Here is a 17,500-nt window from a genome sequence, read left to right as displayed (position 1 = left end):
GTGCTGATGGCTGTTGATATTGCCCTGGCCCGCATTGAGAATGGACAGGAGGAGGTAGGTGTTTCTTGGAATTGTTTAGGTGTTTTGTGGTATTCAAAAACAGATAGACTGCTAAGGTTCTAAAATTCTGAATAAAAAAACAAGAGTGGTAGGTGATTGGAACGTTTAATGTTTGACAAAACAGAACGTTGCATTCACTGTACTTGGTCTAAGTGCTCTTTCAAGTGGACAGACAGACAAACACTTATGATACAGATAATGAACGGATGGATGGAGTTCAGCTTAGTGAAATTGTGACTTTACAAAAGAGACTGTACTTCTTGCTTTGAAAATGTACAGTTGGCACTGCAGTGGAATGTGTTTGCAGAATAGCATTACTGTGTTTTTCACTACATGTGTATGACAGTGTCTTTGAATGTAACTTTTTTCTGTGTCATGCCACATCACAACTGTTTGGAATTGTGTTCCAGATTGACCTGTTTGACATAGTGACTGAGCTGAGACGCCAGAGATACGGCATGATCCAGACCCAGGTGTGTAACTGTGTGTCTCCTGTCTCAACTTGTTTTTCTTTCCCGCACCAGTCTCGTGCTGTTTACTCAAAAACAACAAAATGAGGGGGAGAGAGGGGGGGTAGAGTGAGGAGGGGGGCAGGTAGAGTGGAGTTCTCTTGCTTCTAACTCCTGTAAACTGGATGAGATTTTTGACTCACATGCGAAGCAAAAGTGAGTCTATGTACTCACCCGAGTCGTCCGTCCGTCCGTCCGGACGTCCGTCCGGACGTCCGTCCGTCCGGAAAACTTTAACGTTGGATATTTCTTGGACACTATTCAGTCTATCAGTACCAAATTTGGCAAGATGGTGTATGATGACAAGGCGCCAAAAAACATACATAGCATCTTGACCTTGCTTCAAGGTCAAGGTCGCAGGGGCCATAAATGTTGTCTAAAAAACAGCTATTTTTCACATTTTTCACATTTTCTCTGAAGTTTTTGAGATTGAATACCTCACCTATATATGATATATAGGGCAAAGTAAGCCCCATCTTTTGATACCAGTTTGGTTTACCTTGCTTCAAGGTCAAGGTCACAGGAGCTCTTCAAAGTTGGATTGTATACATATTTTGAAGTGACCTTGACCCTGAACTATGGAAGATAACTGTTTCAAACTTAAAAATTATGTGGGGCACATGTTATGCTTTCATCATGAGACACATTTGGTCACATATGATCAAGGTCAAGGTCACTTTGACCCTTATGAAATGTGACCAAAATAAGGTAGTGAACCACTAAAAGTGACCATATCTCATGGTAGAAAGAGCCAATAAGCACCATTGTACTATGTCTTGAATTAACAGCTTTGTGTTGCATGACCTTGGATGACCTTGACCTTGGGTCAAGGTCACATGTATTTTGGTAGGAAAAATGTGTAAAGCAGTTCTTAGTGTATGATGTCATTGCTAGGTTTAGTAGCATGTGAGTCGTATGGGCTTTGCCCTTCTTGTTAGAGTTACCAAGAAGCAAGTGGTCAGTGTATTTTTTGTGAGCTTGTTTTGGTGGAAAATTTAAAATTTGCTGATTATCTACCTCCAGTTGAAGCAGTGTCTTTTTGTTGTTGTTGAAAGGATGATTGTTTTCTGCAGTGGTTTGGATTTTGTTGACAAGTGAATTTCTGCCTGCTTAAATTTCATTGTGAATAAACATTTTGTTGTTTGATTGTTGTGTTCCAGGATCAATTCCTCTTCTGCTACACAGCCTGCATGGAGGCGCTGCTGAGCATGGAGAGTTAACTCTCAACTCTCTCAGTTTTCAGAGTTAACTGCTCTTTCCCCTAGCCTGTTGAGGTGCTCGTTCCTGATAGGACGGGGTTTACGCCTCCAGGCCTAGGAAATGCCTATTTGGGCAATCCCATATTGGGTCTTTTCTTGGTTGCTTATGCAACACAATGAAGCAATGGATTCTCCAAACAAGAAGCTGTAATGCCCTTTGAGGTGTTAAATGCTATTCTTGGATCTTGAAATAACTAAGAACGTTTGGTGCTGTAGCACTAGTGGAGCATGAGTTAGTGATAAATAGAGGTTAATTTTTATACATGTACAAAAATATTACTTGAGGATTTATTTTTTTCTCCTTAGTGGGATATTATTTCATATAAGAAATAAACAAAAACAAGTTTTATTTCATAGGGTTTGTAATATTGTTTGCAGTTTTGTACCCATATGTAACATTGTAGAACCAGAGCATGACTAGAGTATATGATATATTGTGATATATGATATACTCTTGTAAGCATGTCTTGTATTTAGACTTTGTAGATTGTTTTAAAGGTAGTCTCTATCCAATTTAAAGTTATAGCTTTGTACTCTTGATTTCTGGACAGATTGCCTAATTGGTAGTGCAAATGTACTCCTACACTTCTTAACCTTTAGACTGGTTGTCGCGACATATGTCGCGCTATTTTACGTATACTGTCACCGGGATGTCACGACATATGTCGCGCTACTGGCTCAGTGTGTTTGGTCGGTTCCGATTACCTCCCATGGATGCGAAAGCCTACATGACCGTTTTTCTTTATTTTTCTCTCTGTTAATTCACCAGTGGCTATGTAACATGTGTTACAGAATTGCACCAGTGTAAGGGTTAAGATGGAAGGTGCTGAATCATTTTTTTTATTTGAAACTTTACATGTTCAGTCTTCCAATGAGAAAAATCGTCTTGCCTTTTGATATGAGCAATTCAGCATTTAATTGTCAGTGTGAACTTTTCTAAACTGAAACACCTGTAGTCCACTCCAATCAGTACTTCGCAGATTTGTTAAACTGGAAAAATTATGAAGTGTTATTTTTAAAAGTGTTTGTGTTTGTTTATGTAGGAGCACTAGTGCATAGGAAAGTGAGGAAAGTGGCAGCTATTTGCTCTTCTGTGTGACTTGTGCAGACCTGGGAACCCATACGATTTTGTATGCATGATTATCTAGAATACGATCAGTGGGAAAAAATACAAGAAAAAATTACTAGACTACTATACTTTTCTCCACAAGCGTATCCCAAAGCCATGCCAGTATTTTGACATGATTACAGTTTTTGTCAGTAAACTTCATTAACAGTGCGACGGACGCGTGTGAAGCATGTTTGAATCATGGATGTTCAAATGCTGTGTGGAGTACGCTCATTTTTCTGAAAATACACCAACTTTGTTTGAAAATACAGCTCTGAACTCCAAATGCAAAACAGGGGTTCCCAGGTCTGCTTGTGTGCTGTGTTATGCACATCTTTAATTTATTGTTGAGTTTGAGTTGCCAAGTCTCAAGTTTATTTGCACTGTCTGGGAAGGTTTTTTTTTTTTTTTTTTTTTTTAATTTTTTTTTTCCCCCTTACACCTGTTCCTTGTCCCGGTGTGCTCTCACGCCGCCCCGTCCCTGCACTCGCTGCTCCATCCACATCTGAATTTCGTTCCGCTGCCAGACTTGTCGATTTTACAGACGCTCCAGGGAGGGATGTCGGGTCGTTGCGGTAGGCTACCCTCGGAAGATGACACTGCACTTCTGCTGAGTCACTTCGACGGTGTTCAGTAGTGGGTCTGTCCCGAGCTAACGGACGCAGCCCACTACCTACTATGCCCCCTACTAACGACATTGACTGCTAAGTCGCGGAGCCAGACTGAGTGAGGGTCCCCTCCAGAGAGCAGACCGCCACCACGTCCCTCCGTCGACCCCCCAGAACGTCACACGTTGAAGACTGACAGCAGAAGTACTATTCAGGGAAGGATGGAACAGGAACACTGAGACCAAGGTCACCATGAGAGCTCCGGGCATGAAGGGCCACAAGAGCAAGGACAATTTATAATTTTGGATGATTAATGAGATGAGGATGATTATAATGATGATGCTATGGATTTCCAATTTTGGTTTGAGACTACGTGACAGGGCAGCACTCTACGCTTACTGTCATAATATATCCTGGTGTCAACCAGGCCCAAGAACTGCCGCACCTGCGGTGTTGGTCAGGTAAACAGAACCTGAGCACCCTCAAAGTCGCATTCGTTAAGTGAATGACACTCGGCTGTGTGATTCCAGCCTTCCCATAGGAACCATAGCACTTCCACTCTGGGTAGGAGCCGACCGTAGCCCGAAAAACCCACATGACCCTGATGGGATTCGAACCCACGACCTCCCGGCCCACAGCCCGATGCGCTAACCACTGCGCTACGGGGGCCGGTACTGGGAAGGGTTTGATTCAAAGTTCAAGTGGAGTTTTTTTCTCTTTTTTTCTTCTTTTTTTTTCTTCTTTTTTTTTTTTAGCACTGAAGATTTTGATTTTCCCCATGAACTTTGTGCACACTCATATTTGTTCTTACTTGCAGTGTGTTCTCACATGTGCAGCCCTATTTCCTGTCAGCATTCAATAATTTCTGTTGACATAATAATGGCAATGTTTCTAAGTCATGAAGTAATTCTGTGATCCATGCTAATAGACCAATTACTGAAATAACTGTCGGGTCTGTATGGGCTGTAAAAGAGTGGTGTCTCTTGCAAACATAGGGACAAGCTTTCCCATACCCCCCGCGGGTTAGGGGGAGTCCCATATTGGTTGGGACGGGAAAGAATTTACCCGATGCTCCCCAGCATGTCGTAAGAGGCGACTAACGGATTCTGTTTCTCCTTTTACCCTTGTTAAGTGTTTCTTGTGTAGAATATAGTCAATGTTTGTAAAGATTTTAGTCAAGCAGTATGTAAGAAATGTTAAGTCCTTTGTACTGGAAACTTGCATTCTCCCAGTAAGGTCATATATTGTACTACGTTGCAAGCCCCTGGAGCAATTTTTTGATTTGTGCTTTTGTGAACAAGAAACAATTAACAAGTGGCTCTATCCCTCCTCCCCCCCCCCCCCCTTTCTCCGTCGCGATATAACCTTGAACGGTTGAAAACGACGTTAAACACCAAAGAAAGAAAGAAAGAAAGGGACAAGCTTTCCCATGTGACATTATAGGCCAATTACTATTATGGTTACTTGGTAGCGAGGGGCGTGCCTCCACATGTGGTCCCCATCTACGCTTAGAGACTCACCGCTCACTACTGATTGGCCTATAATGTCAGGTGGGAAAGCTTGTCCAGAAGGTTTCAAGAGAAACAATTCTTTCACAATCCATACAAACCGGACAGAGTTATTTCCAATCATCGTCTATTATAACTTAAAATAGTATTTTTTCAGAAAAAGACAGTTCACTCAATATTCTTTGGCTTCCGTCCACTTTGTTGCTTTATGTTTGCTATATTCGTCTCACAACAGTTTTATGTCCTAAAAGCAATAGTTTGTGGAGTTTACAATAACTCGGCACAAACCACAGACATAACAAAAATCCTGTTTTAACTCATTTTACTGCAATGTGCAATACTACTGTTGGCTCACAGTGAGTGATGAGCCCAACCTACTTCTTTTAACTTGGTCCTGTGATAACAAAAATTGTTTGTTCTTTGTTCAGTTTCATTCATGTTTTTTGAAAAATCTGCAAGGATGTGTTGCCAATCTGCTAACCTCTCCCTGCCTACTTTTTCAGTTTTTTCCTTAGCTGTTTGCTTTTGATGCTTTAACGTTTAGATCTGATGTTGGGGGAGTGAAGTTGGAGTTTGAGGTTCAACAAATTTCAGCTCATTATTGATCAAATGAAAATAAAAATGTGTATGAGCATTACATTGCTGAATTTGGTTATTCATTTTGATCATGAAGGTGTTTTTTGTTAATGAATACTTTCGTATCAAATTTTTATCCAAAATTAGTATGTATTTACTTACTTATGTAAGTGTCTCTGCTGTTTACCTTAACTCATATTTATTATTTGAAAGCAATATTTTAACAACTGCATAATAAATATACTCACAAAATTTAAAAAATATATATATATGAAAAAGCACAAGAGTCTTATATACAAATCGTAATTTTTATCCTGTGTGAGTCCTTTGTGTTTCACCTGGGAATCCTGATCAGAGGAAAAAAATTCAAGAGGCTAGAGAAATTGTTTTATTTAACATTCAAAAGCTTTCATTCTATTTTTAACAAATGCTTAAAAGGGAACTTGACCAAGCAAGCTTTTGGAAAGCAAGTGTTATAAAACACACACATTTCTTTGGATTTGACAAACTGGTTTTCTGCCTTTCATGCAGATAAACTTTGATCCAGAATTTGACTTCTATGTTTTCCTGTAAAAAGAAAAACAGCACAACCCGATTTTGACCTAAACGTAGACATTCCCAAAGAAATTCCTTTCGAATGCAGTTAGCAAAATATTTCGCTGCACATCTGTTTCTTATCACAGATTTGTTGAAAAGTACATGTATAATTTACACATTGCATACAAAATAAATGTAAAGGAAAATGCATTCATTGTTTTGATAAAGGTTTGTTTGCGCTTGTGTGAGTGTGTGTGATTTCTTAAAGAACTTTTCAAAGCTCTGATAAAGTATCATTGTTATTGCAATACAATGGGAAGGTTTCAATAATGTTTAGGCTGCATGCATACATTTGCTAGATAGTGCAAGCTGTGCTTTCATGATATATTTTTAAGACCTGTGGACCATTCCAGTTAACAACCTATCCAAACATATTCACACAGGGGACACACCTGCGTGACTTCGACACAGACACGGACATGCACACGCATTTGCCAGAAATGAAAATACTTTGAACACAAACAAGCCTCACACACACACACACACACACATTTAACTACACTTGTATACACACACTTACGAACACACGCTTTTGCACACACAGTTGAACACTAAACTAAACACTGACAAGCAAAACTGTAATCAGAAAACATTAAACCCGTTTTTTAAACGGATCATTGGCACTCCAATTGCAAAAGTCTCTGCAGTTCTTTGATGTAGTTGTTAGCGAGTTGCAGAGTGTCGTATTTCGACAGTTTGGCACGGCCTTTAAAACCTGGCACCGCAGCCCTCAGTCTGTCGAAAGCCACGTTCAGTCCACACATTCGACGGCGCTCACGCGCGTTGGCTGCCTGACGCTTGTCACGGGGTTCACCTGCTATCTCCTCCTCGCCCCTGAAAATAGTTTACATAGATTGACAAACGTAATATAATGGTGAAGGCAAGCGCCCCAAAACACAGATAAACTGGGTTGGCAAGCAAAACCTATTTCGAACCAGTGAGAAGTTGAGGTTAGTTCAGTATGAAGTAGGAAAGGCCCATGAGTAAACCCACACACGCGAAAACAGCCAGAAACTACACACATTTGACATGAAACGTGCGCGTAAAAGAGAGCGACAGAGAGGGGTTGGGGTGGGTTTGGAAGGTAGCAGCAACAGGCAAGGGAAACATTAAACAGAAAGGTAGGTTACTGCAACTGACCTCACTAACAAACAAAAAACAAAAAAATGTCTTAATACAGCTTATGTAAATAATATCCCCGTGGATGCTCACCAGAGATAAAGTAACGTTTTGCATTAAAGGCGGGGATATAGCTCAGTTGGTAGCGCGCTGGATTTGTATTCAGTTGGCCGCTGTCAGCGTGAGTTCGATCCCAGGTTCGGCGGAAATTTATTTCAGAGTCAACTTTGTGTGCAGACTCTCTTCGGTGTCCGAACCCTCCCCCCCGTGTACACTACATTGGGTGTGCACGTTAAAGATCCCACGATTGACAAAAGGGTCTTTCCTGGCAAAATTGCTTAGGCACAGTTAATAATTGTCTACCTATACCCGTGTGACTTGGAATAATAGGCCGTGAAAGGTAAATATGCGCCGAAATGGCTGCAATCTACTGGCCGTATAAAATTTCATCTCACACGGCATCACTGCAGAGCGCCTAGAACTGTACCCACCGAATATGCGCGATATAAGCGTCATTGATTGATTGATTGATAAAGGCGTGGAGATATAATGACAGATTAGACATAGCCAAAGCTATACCTTGCACATCTGCAGGCAACTTGGTGTAAGGGAAAGTTGTCTAGACCTACCTGATGCTTTTCGTAGAATCTGGAGCATTCACGGCTGCTGCAGACACCAGTGATGACGAACGAGGAGAGTGCGGCAATGAAGACGGCGACGATGGCAGTATGACGCCATCGTCTTGTGACAAAGCTGGGTATTGTTGATGATTAAGCCTGTGCTCAACATGTGGTGTTGCGGGTAAACAACGTCTTGGGGGTTTGTCTTCCGCAGTGGATGAGCTTTTAGTGGCAGGTTCTGAGGATTGCTGCGAGGATACTTCAGAAGTACAAGAAGTCTTGAGTACAGTTTTTGTGTTGACCTTGCTGCAGCCTGTGCACTGTTTCCTTTGAGTCGGTGAACTCCTATCCGAGCAAAGTAAATGCTTGGCCAAAGAGTGACATGGCCGTAACAGATGATTCGATCTGACCTTCACGGTATTACTCGCTAACCCTTTGACAAAAGAGCAGGGACCCTTCCACGGCTTGTCTTTGTTGTAGCGGTGGACTGTCCTTTCGCTCGTCGTTTTGTCTGTTCTCCTTGCTTCGTTCTTCGCGACCTCTCTTGGTGTATCGCATGGTGTTTTCAACACAAACTTGTCTTCGGGGCTCTGAGACCGAGTCAATTTATTTTCGTGCCAGCCGCATTCCTTGTGTAAAAAGCCGTTTGTTTCCGTCGTGTGGAGCTGTTCGATTTTGACGGAAACTTGAGAACGGAAAGAGTCCGCATTGTCGGCCTCAGTCTGTGTAGAGCTTGAGCAAGATTTGACGTACGCGTTGAACGTGCATGAGGTCAGTTTGTGTCGGTCATCTTGTTCTGTCTTTACCACAGGGACCGGGTTACAGTCCTTCATCGTAACACTGAGAACACTTTGGTGGCTACAGTCAGACTAATTCTTTAAGTTATTTCTCACAAAAACAGTATTTGGCTTTGAATTCATCAATCTTTTTCAGCGTATACACCCCTTGAATTACCCTGGTAACCAGCAGCAGAAGAGAAGATCAAAGTAGCTCTGAGGCTTCCGTGGCGTTTGTCTAAGCCGTCACAGAAGGCGATTCTACAACCTTCACAACAACTTTAGTGATCGTTTGCAGAACATGCTCTGCCTTTTTCCGTTATTTCTCAATAATCTTGACTGTGATAAAACCTATTCATAGAATGCTGAAGGTCTTACACTGGAAATAGAAGCACGGCCCGTATAATGAAACACTCGCGATTGAAGTTTTCTGCTTAGAGTTGGTCATAAAGCCAGGTAAACATGCTCATTCACTTTCGGTAACCGGCTTACAACGTCCATGTTCATGGCATCCTCCAGATTCCGAGTCTGACACAACCGTCGTACGAAGAAGAAGAAGAAGGTAACCCGCTTACCAGTTACACACACGGTAGTCAAATTAGGTCTTATCAGAGACATAGATAGAAATAAATACTTTGACGACTTTAGTGACACACTACTTCAACTTGAACAGCTCAAAACGTTCACATCAAATCGGTTCGACTCGCTGCAGATGATAAGCTTGAGATGTATCTCCCTGGGACAGTCACATCACCACGCCTAGGGTGGACTCGGAATGACAGGAACCAAACCAGAACAGCGAATGGAAATAAACACACGGGTCGGCCTTGGTGCCGCTTAACTCATCAATCTGATCAGACACATTTATGACCGTACACTGGGTACACTGGCCCCACCCACCTGCAGCAAATGACCCCCTCCTTCCTCCCTCCGTATCCTCCAGCTAGCCCCAACCCCCCCACCCACCCACCCACCCCCACTTTCTCGTCTGTCCATCCCTTCGCATCTCGTCAACACCAACACTGATTGAACCGTGGTACAATACGTTACGCCGACATTCCTTACATTGTAAGTGGATTCTTTGTATAAGCAATTGACACCGAAGGCTGTTCAAAAATGTATCAATAATGATCAATAAGGTTGAAAATCAATCACAGTGTGTTTTTCTCCAAAGAACGGGACATCTCATCCACATATATGCCCGGGAATACACAAGTTTCACGGTTCGTCGATATATATATACCCTCAACCCCCCCCCCCCCCCCCCCGAAAAAATAAGCGGTAAACACAAGCTAGTTACACAGTTACACTTACACAAATGGATACTTGTTTCATGCAGAGAGGTGCAGTAAAGAAACCAAAACTGACACAAGAAACGCGGCTGTTACTTTTGGCTACTCATACGAATTGATTACAGTGCAATGAATAGGTATAACCCCCTTCCCCCACCGTCTCGTTTCCCTTCTACCCCCCCCCCAAACACACACACACACACAGAAACACACATAAAAAAACCCTTAAATAAATCATTCTCCTCAGACATTAATTGTGCCAGAACTGAAATGAAGCAAAATCAGTTTTGGAGATTCCGGTCATCCATTAGTGTTCGCGCGTGCATTCCCTGAGGGGGCACACTCAGTGTTTGATATGCCGTGACAATAAATAAACATGGGGTTGACTGATGCTGGGACGAGTAGTAGGGGTGTAGGAGTATAGATGAGGGGGGGAGGGGTGTCCAGGGACCAACAACTTTAAAACGCAGGACCCGATTCTAAGCTTTAAAGGCACAGTCCTTCCCCTGTGAACAATTTGACTCAACATCTTAAATCTGCCTTCGCTTTTACATGAGAGGAAACCATCCTTCCGCTACTTGGACATATACCTAAGATCAAATGCTTGGCTGCTTCGGGTGAAGAGTGGGAACTTTCATTTATTAAGTTTTGCTGATTGGCAGCAGTGTCAGTACCGAAATTAATGTATTAAAAAATGTCCACCTCAGTAGTGCTCAGTAAACGGTCTCAAGTTGGCACTTGGCGTGTGGTACGTGTCCAAGTGGAGGGATGGTCTCATCCCATGTGTGCCCATCCCTGGGCAGATCTGAGATGGTCTTTCTTTCTTTATTTGGTGTTTAACGTCGTTTTCAACCACGAAGGTTATATCGCGACGGGGAAAGGGGGGAGATGGGATAGAGCCACTTGTCAATTGTTTCTTGTTCACAAAAGCACCAATCAAAAATTTGCTCCAGGGGCTTGCAACGTAGTACAATGTATTACCTTACTGGGAGAATGCAAGTTTCCAGTACAAAGGACTTAACATTTCTTACATACTGCTTGACTTAAATCTTTAGTCTATACAAGAAACACGTAACAAGGGTAACTGAAAAGAGAAACAGAATCCGTTAGTCGCCTCTTACGACATGCTGGAGAGCATCGGGTAAATTCTTCCCCCCGTAACCCGCGGGGGGGGGGGGGGGGGGGGGGGGGGGGGGGGGGGGGGGGATCTGAGATAGTGAGCAAGACTGTTTTCACAGGAAGGGCCGTGTCGTTAAAACTCAGCACCCGATTCTAAACTCTTTCCCGCCACGGGCACTATGCCGGGCCGTACACCTGAGCAGGTGACATCACTGATTCCAGCTTTCTGGTTGGCTGACTTTGTGTGCGATGACAGAGGTATAAAGCGCTTGGAGGCAGAACATGGTATGAGCTAATGACCATGAAAATGTCCCACCCTCCGCCGTGCGGGTGATAGATGAGGCTGCAGAACAAAGACGTTCGCCTCACCGATTGGAGGTGTAGGCCCACGTGCCCGGCACGCGCACCGATTAAATTACGCGCGGATGTTGTGTCGCCTGCGGTGAAACTGACATCATTAGCAGACTGATGTAGTGTTGCCAGTAAGTTTGGGAAGATTTCTCTGTGAATAGTTTCTGGTGAGAGTAAATGGGCATTAGGGCTTTAGATTTTATGCTTGTAATATGTCACGTTACGGTGTACTGGTATTGCTGTAGTGATATCTATATATATATACGACTAGTGTCTGTGTGTCTGTGTGTCTGTGTGTCTGTGTGTCTGTGCGCGATGCGCGGCCAAGGTTCTCGATGGATCTGTTTCAAATTTGGTGATCATATTCAGGTACACCCTGGACACAACCTGGTCGATGAGATATTTCAACACGTGCTCTCAGCGCGCAGCGCGGAACCGATTTTGGTTCCACCTCAGCTATTTTGGTTCCACCTCAGCTTACCCGGGCCCCCATACCGACACACCATAGCCGCTACACCACATCACAACGCCAAAGTTCTCGGTGGTTCTTTTTCAAATTTGGACACCGTATTCAGCTACACCCCGGACACAATATCATCGATGAGATATTTCAACACGTGCTCTCAGCGCGCAGCGCTAAACTCATGTTCGTTTTTGTGTTCATTTCACCATTATAAGTAACTCTTCCTTATCTTCTCCAGTGTTTGGCGTTTATCTCCCTTCCTTCGTGTGGCTTTCCCGTTCAGTTGTAAGTTACTATTTATTTTTAGAATGTCACTGCGCTGTCCAGAACGCTTCCCTTGCACCCGTAAGTTGTTCTTACTGTCAAAGTGAAAAGGTCGAATCAATTTATAGCCACGCGAAAAATACACTCTCACCTATCTCTATATATTTATAGATACAGATATGCATATATATATACGGCTTCTCTGTGTGTGTGTGTGTGTTTGTGTGTGTGTGTAGGCAAAAACCTATGTATTATAGAGTTCTGTTTGTGATGGGGTCTAGCGGCTTTTGTCTGTCTGTATGTTCTGGCATGTGAGAAGCCACAGTAGATAATATAGGGCTAAGAAATAAGCTCTAAAATTCTCAATCCCGTTTGACAGGACTTCGCCATTCAAAGGTGATTGTGGTAAACCGCCACGCTGTCTGTCTCTGTCGCGCCGTTCACCCCAAATTCCCGTTTCTGAGAGTGACTATTTTTAGAATGTCACTGCGCTGTCCAGAACGCTTCCCTTGCACCCGTAAGTTGTTCTTACTGTCAAAGTGAAAAGGTCGAATCAATTTATAGCCACGCGAAAAATACACTCTCACCTATCTCTATATATTTATAGATACAGATATGCATATATATATATACGGCTTCTCTGTGTGTGTGTTTGTGTGTGTGTGTGTGGGGGAAAAAACCTGTTGATTGTAGAGTTCTGTTTGTGATGGGGTCTAGCGGCTTTTGTCTGTCTGTATGTTCTGGCATTTGAGAAGCCACAACAGATAATATAGGGCTAAGAAATAAGCTCTAAAATTCTCAATCCCGTTTGACAGGACTTCGCTTGCAGAGGTGATTGTGATGAACCGCCACGCTGTCTGTCTCTGTCTCGCGATTCACCCCGGCGAAGCCGGGTATTCCTCTAGTAAATATATAAATAATTAATCGATGTAGGTTTGGAGTGGTTTTCTGTGCGGATAGTAAATCTCGTAAAAGATCTGACCACCATGTGACTTGGCCGGCCGAATCCACAGAGACATGAAAATACTGTTCCTGCTGAGAGTAATTGGGTATTTAGGTGACAAAAAGAACACGGTTGATTTTTGTTACTGCATTCTAATATTGAGCGGCGTGGAGCGATGGTTCTGTACCTTGAATTACTGAAAGCCACTTTAAGTTTGAAGAGATTTCTAGATACACTATCTCCAGAGAGTAATTGGGTAATAAGGTGAAAGAAAATATTTCTTGTAACTTCTAATACTTTATACAGTAGTCGCCGCTTATAAAAAAAACACCTTGGGACTGAACAAAAGTGTTTTTAATAAGCGGCGTTTTTAATAAACGGCTGCGTGTTGAACATGTGTTGAACATGTCCATCTGAGTAACGAAAGGTAAGAAGACCGACGCACCGCGCATACAAGCTAAACTGATTACACCGTACAACCGTTTTGAACTGACTTTACCAAAAGCATTTTAATGACAAATAAAAACGATTCAGAATATGTACATGTATCGCACATCACAGTTTGCCGAGGCATTGTTCTATGGTCATCTGATCCATGGACTGTTTGCGCAAAAAGTCACGGGTCTCCCCTCCCATAGTGTCAAACTTGGCAGCGTGTTCAAACCCCCTCCTAGTCTCAAGTCCCATTGTGAGGACTTGCAGCGCTTGTCGCATCTGAGAATTGGTAGGGGTGGGGACTTCTTCTTCTTCATCGTCGTCCTCTTCCTCGTTAGCGACTACTAACCCCCTGAGCAGAGAGAAAATGAACAAAAAGTGTTTTTATTAAACGGCCCCTGTATTTAATAACCGGCGAAATTTTACATAGGTTATATTGGTAAATCCGGACCGGACCAGACTGTATTTAAAAAACGGCTGTTTTTATTAACCGCGTTTTTTATAAGCGGCGACCACTGGTACTGTACTAATATCAGTTGAGCGCTGAGCGATAGTTGCTGTACTTCTTCTCCTTCTTCTTCGTTCATGGTCTGAAACTCCCACGTACACTCGTGTGTTTTGCACGAGTGGGTATTTACCTGTATGACCGTTTTACCCCGCTATTCAGGCAGCCATACGCCTCTTTCTGGGGAAGCATGCAGGCCGGGTATTTTCGTGTTTCTGTACATATTATTATTATTATTATTATTGTGATCATTTTTTATGCGCCTAATCTAGATATAGCCCTAGGCGCTTACATATTAATTTCTGCCGTTTGAAATGGAATTTTTTACAGACAGACAGACAAACAGACATTTTTTACACACAATATATAACGCATTCACATCGGTCAGTAAAGCTTAGTAGCCTATTAGGCGAGCATTCACCTTTCACGGCCTTTATTCCAAGTCAAACGGGTATTTGGTGGACATTTTTATCTATGCCTATACAATTTTGCCAGGAAAGACCCTTTTGTCAATCGTGGGATCTTTAACGTGCACACCCCAATGTAGTGTACACGAAGGGACCTCCGTTTTTCGTCTCATCCGAAAGACTAGCACTTGAACCCACCACCTAGGTTAGGAAAGGGGGGAGAAAATTGCGGCCTGACCCAGGGTCGAACACGCAACCTCTCGCTTCCGAGCGCAAGTGCGTTACCACTCGGCCACCCAGTCCTAGTATATAGTAAACTTATCAAGTTAAATAGCTAATATGTAAGTTTGGAGAGCTTCTGCTGATAGAAAATGGGCATTATTGGGATATGAATAACCAAGTTTAACTTCCATTGCTACCCGGTAAAACTAATTTAAGAACGGAACGATGGCTGCTGTTCATTATGGGGGCCAGGAGGCCCCCATTTATACGGAAGTTAGTTTCGAGGGTGACCATGGGCAGCGCCATTTTGTTGTGAAATACGTCATCAGTTTGTGTATACATGAAGTTGTGACATCCGTCACCCTTTGGGAGGGGTGAAGGCAACATTGTTCATCAGTAGAAAGTTGTGAAATCCGTCACCCTATGGGAGGTGTGAAAGCAAAATTGGTCATCACTGAGTTTGTGTAACACAGGAAGTTGTGAAATACGTCACCCTATGGGAGGGGTAAAGGCAAAATTGTTCAACAAAAACGAAGGTATCAACATAGGTCTAAATGTGCAGGGTCAACCGCAACAGTCTCAAACCATTCATACAACACTGCATCTGAGTGACTTATATACCAACATTTTATTTCTTATTTTCAGCACAGGTATAGGAAAAATCATGAACCAAAATGTTATTTATTTTCTAATTTAACATTTGTTTTACAAATATGACCATGGTCTTTCAAACATACAGTGACATTAAAACATTGTTATGTTAAAAAAAAATTAGAAAAAGCTTTTGTGCACAAATCAGAAAATACATTGTACATTTTACCTACAGGCCAAACAGTGTCTGTGGCAAAGGACCCAGCAAGTTGCACTGATCTATATTTTCAGATCAGTGGCAAGTTGTCAAGAACAGGCGCGTGCATTTGGATGTGTCCACTGATGGTAGGTTTGGTTGTGATCAATCAGAATAATGTGGGAATAAAAATGTATGACAGTTTGGTATGATGACATGTAATTCACATATGCTGAAATGTAATATTATACATGATATAATATTATTATGGCTGTTGCCATGACCATGAACCTCAAGAAAGGTTTAATGTTATGTAAATCAAAATACCAAAATCAAGCACCTATTAATCTGGTCTACGGCGCGGGAAGATTGAGGCCTTCGTAAACGTTCAACGTTGGCCAATAATGATTTTAACAATGTTGTGTCGTTTTGTATTATGTTTTACTTTGTTGATCAATTGATAAATATGTCTTCCCAACATATCACAAATCAAACAGAAATAAAGTCTTAGAGAACTACAATAATTATTGTTGCTGTCAAAACCTTGCAAGGCCTCAACCGTTCTCACGAGATCAGTTACATATTTTTTCTCTCTCTCTCTCTCTCTCTCTCTCTCTCTCTCTCTCTCTCTCTCTCTCTCTCTCTCTCTCTGTATGTATGTCTTTGTCTGTGTCTCCCTCTGAGTCTCTCCGCTTCTCTCTTTCTATGTCTGTCTCTGTCTACTATGTGTGTGTGTGTGTCTTTCTCTCTCTCTCGCTTTCTCTCTCTCTCATCTGACTCTTGCCACACAGGTCAAAGCAGAGGTTAACTTGAGTGCACGTGTACCTAGCAGGTGGAGGGGGGGGGGGGGGTGATTTCTTGAATTAGCTGAGGGCGGTGAACATGATGTGTCGTTGTTTGCCGTTGTCATGAGAACAGGCTTTTGTTTTGTTTCGTGTTTTTCCTCCAAATTTTTGCATTTTCACAACAGGCTTTTCTGTTTCATCTCTCATACATGGTGTCAATTGGAAAAAAAACCGGAACAAAACAGAAGTAACTTATCTCGTGAGAACGGTAGTGCACTAGGTTTGGGAAAAAACGACACGACAGTACCTTATCTCTTTCAACCCGTATGGGGCCCTTCAACATGTGACAGACTGACAAATGCACCGAACCCATTTGGTTCTTCAAGAGAATTTTTCCGCGAAAACCTTTTCAGTGCCTCAGGGTCAGCTCAGGGTCAGTGTCATAAGAGCCTACGAGTATGGCCGGACGAAGCCACGGGCTATTTTTGGTGTCAAAAACGCGTTTATTTGCGTTTTGGCGTGACTTAGGTTAACCAGACATATGCATGCCGTAGGAAATTGTTTTCTCACCTTCCCTCACAGGGTTTAGTTTATTTCGGAATCGTTTAGGCCATAATCCGACGAATTTCGTGGCTGAAGCGAAGCGTTTTCGCGTTCCGATCTGGCGGCCATTGTATCTCGAACGTCCGCGAGAGTACGGAAGTGGTGAATTCTGGGTAAAATTTTCGATGACGTCAGAAGCCGTATTCATAGAAGCAACTTTAGCTGCTGATCCTTACAGTTTTGAGCCTGGGAGTTAAAATCAAGGGTCTGCGCGCCATAACTAATTTTCTTCATGCCATCATAGACATAATGTTGCCTCACATGTTCTTTGTACAATCGTTGGTTTTCACAATAAATATTGCATTACTGTACTTGTCTTCTTTTTCTTTAACAATGTCTTTCCAAAAACAAAACTCAAAGACCACACAAGCTATTGCAACCTACTCCTATCTCTCGTCTCTCTTCCTGGGTACAATGGTACCTAAGACTTACATTCAAATGCTTACATTTCCATGCTACCCACATTGTCAAAATACCAATAATTATTCAAAACAAATGTTAACTACTACCTAACTTCATTTCAGACCCACACCCATTATTATACACACATTTCACATTTAAACCATTAGTCGGCCCCCTGTCGA

General features: G+C 42.5%; 2 protein-coding genes across 3 annotated transcripts in view; one reads left to right on the top strand and one right to left on the bottom strand.

Moving 5' to 3' along the window:
* Positions 1–6,375, top strand: part of LOC138959374 (tyrosine-protein phosphatase non-receptor type 13-like) — a 68,504-nt gene extending 62,129 nt beyond the window's left edge. For both annotated transcript variants that reach the window (XM_070330812.1, XM_070330811.1), the window contains exons 37-40: positions 1–54; positions 471–533; positions 1,730–3,331; positions 4,227–6,375. The exon at positions 1–54 is cut by the window's left edge and continues 78 nt beyond it. In XM_070330812.1, coding sequence (XP_070186913.1) covers positions 1–54; positions 471–533; positions 1,730–1,789 — 177 coding nt within the window. In that variant the 3' untranslated portion in view covers positions 1,790–3,331; positions 4,227–6,375. The remainder of the gene's footprint in view (positions 55–470; positions 534–1,729; positions 3,332–4,226) is intronic.
* Positions 6,376–6,789: 414 nt separating this feature from the next.
* LOC138956420 (uncharacterized) lies at positions 6,790–9,617 on the bottom strand. The gene is made up of 2 exons (XM_070327786.1): positions 7,974–9,617; positions 6,790–7,059 (listed from the first exon to the last, which is right to left on the bottom strand). Exons 1-2 carry the CDS (start codon positions 8,795–8,797, stop codon positions 6,840–6,842), a joined length of 1,044 nt encoding a protein of 347 aa, XP_070183887.1. The 5' UTR covers positions 8,798–9,617; the 3' UTR covers positions 6,790–6,839.
* Positions 9,618–17,500: the final 7,883 nt, after the last annotated feature.

The sequence above is a fragment of the Littorina saxatilis genome, linkage group LG2, assembly GCF_037325665.1.
Source record: "Littorina saxatilis isolate snail1 linkage group LG2, US_GU_Lsax_2.0, whole genome shotgun sequence".
NCBI classification, from domain to species: Eukaryota; Metazoa; Mollusca; class Gastropoda; order Littorinimorpha; family Littorinidae; genus Littorina; species Littorina saxatilis.
Note: the sequence above shows the minus strand (reverse complement) of the source record. Positions and strands in the feature narration are given on the sequence as shown.

Bases quoted from the DNA above. Each gene is read 5' to 3' on its own strand.
- LOC138956420 (XM_070327786.1), bottom strand. From the start codon at position 8,797: ATGAAGGACTGTAACCCGGTCCCTGTGGTAAAGACAGAACAAGATGAC. The intron at 7,060-7,973 runs GTAGGTCTAGAC...AACTATTTTCAG, and splicing joins GATTCTACGAAAAGCATCAG to GGGCGAGGAGGAGATAGCAG.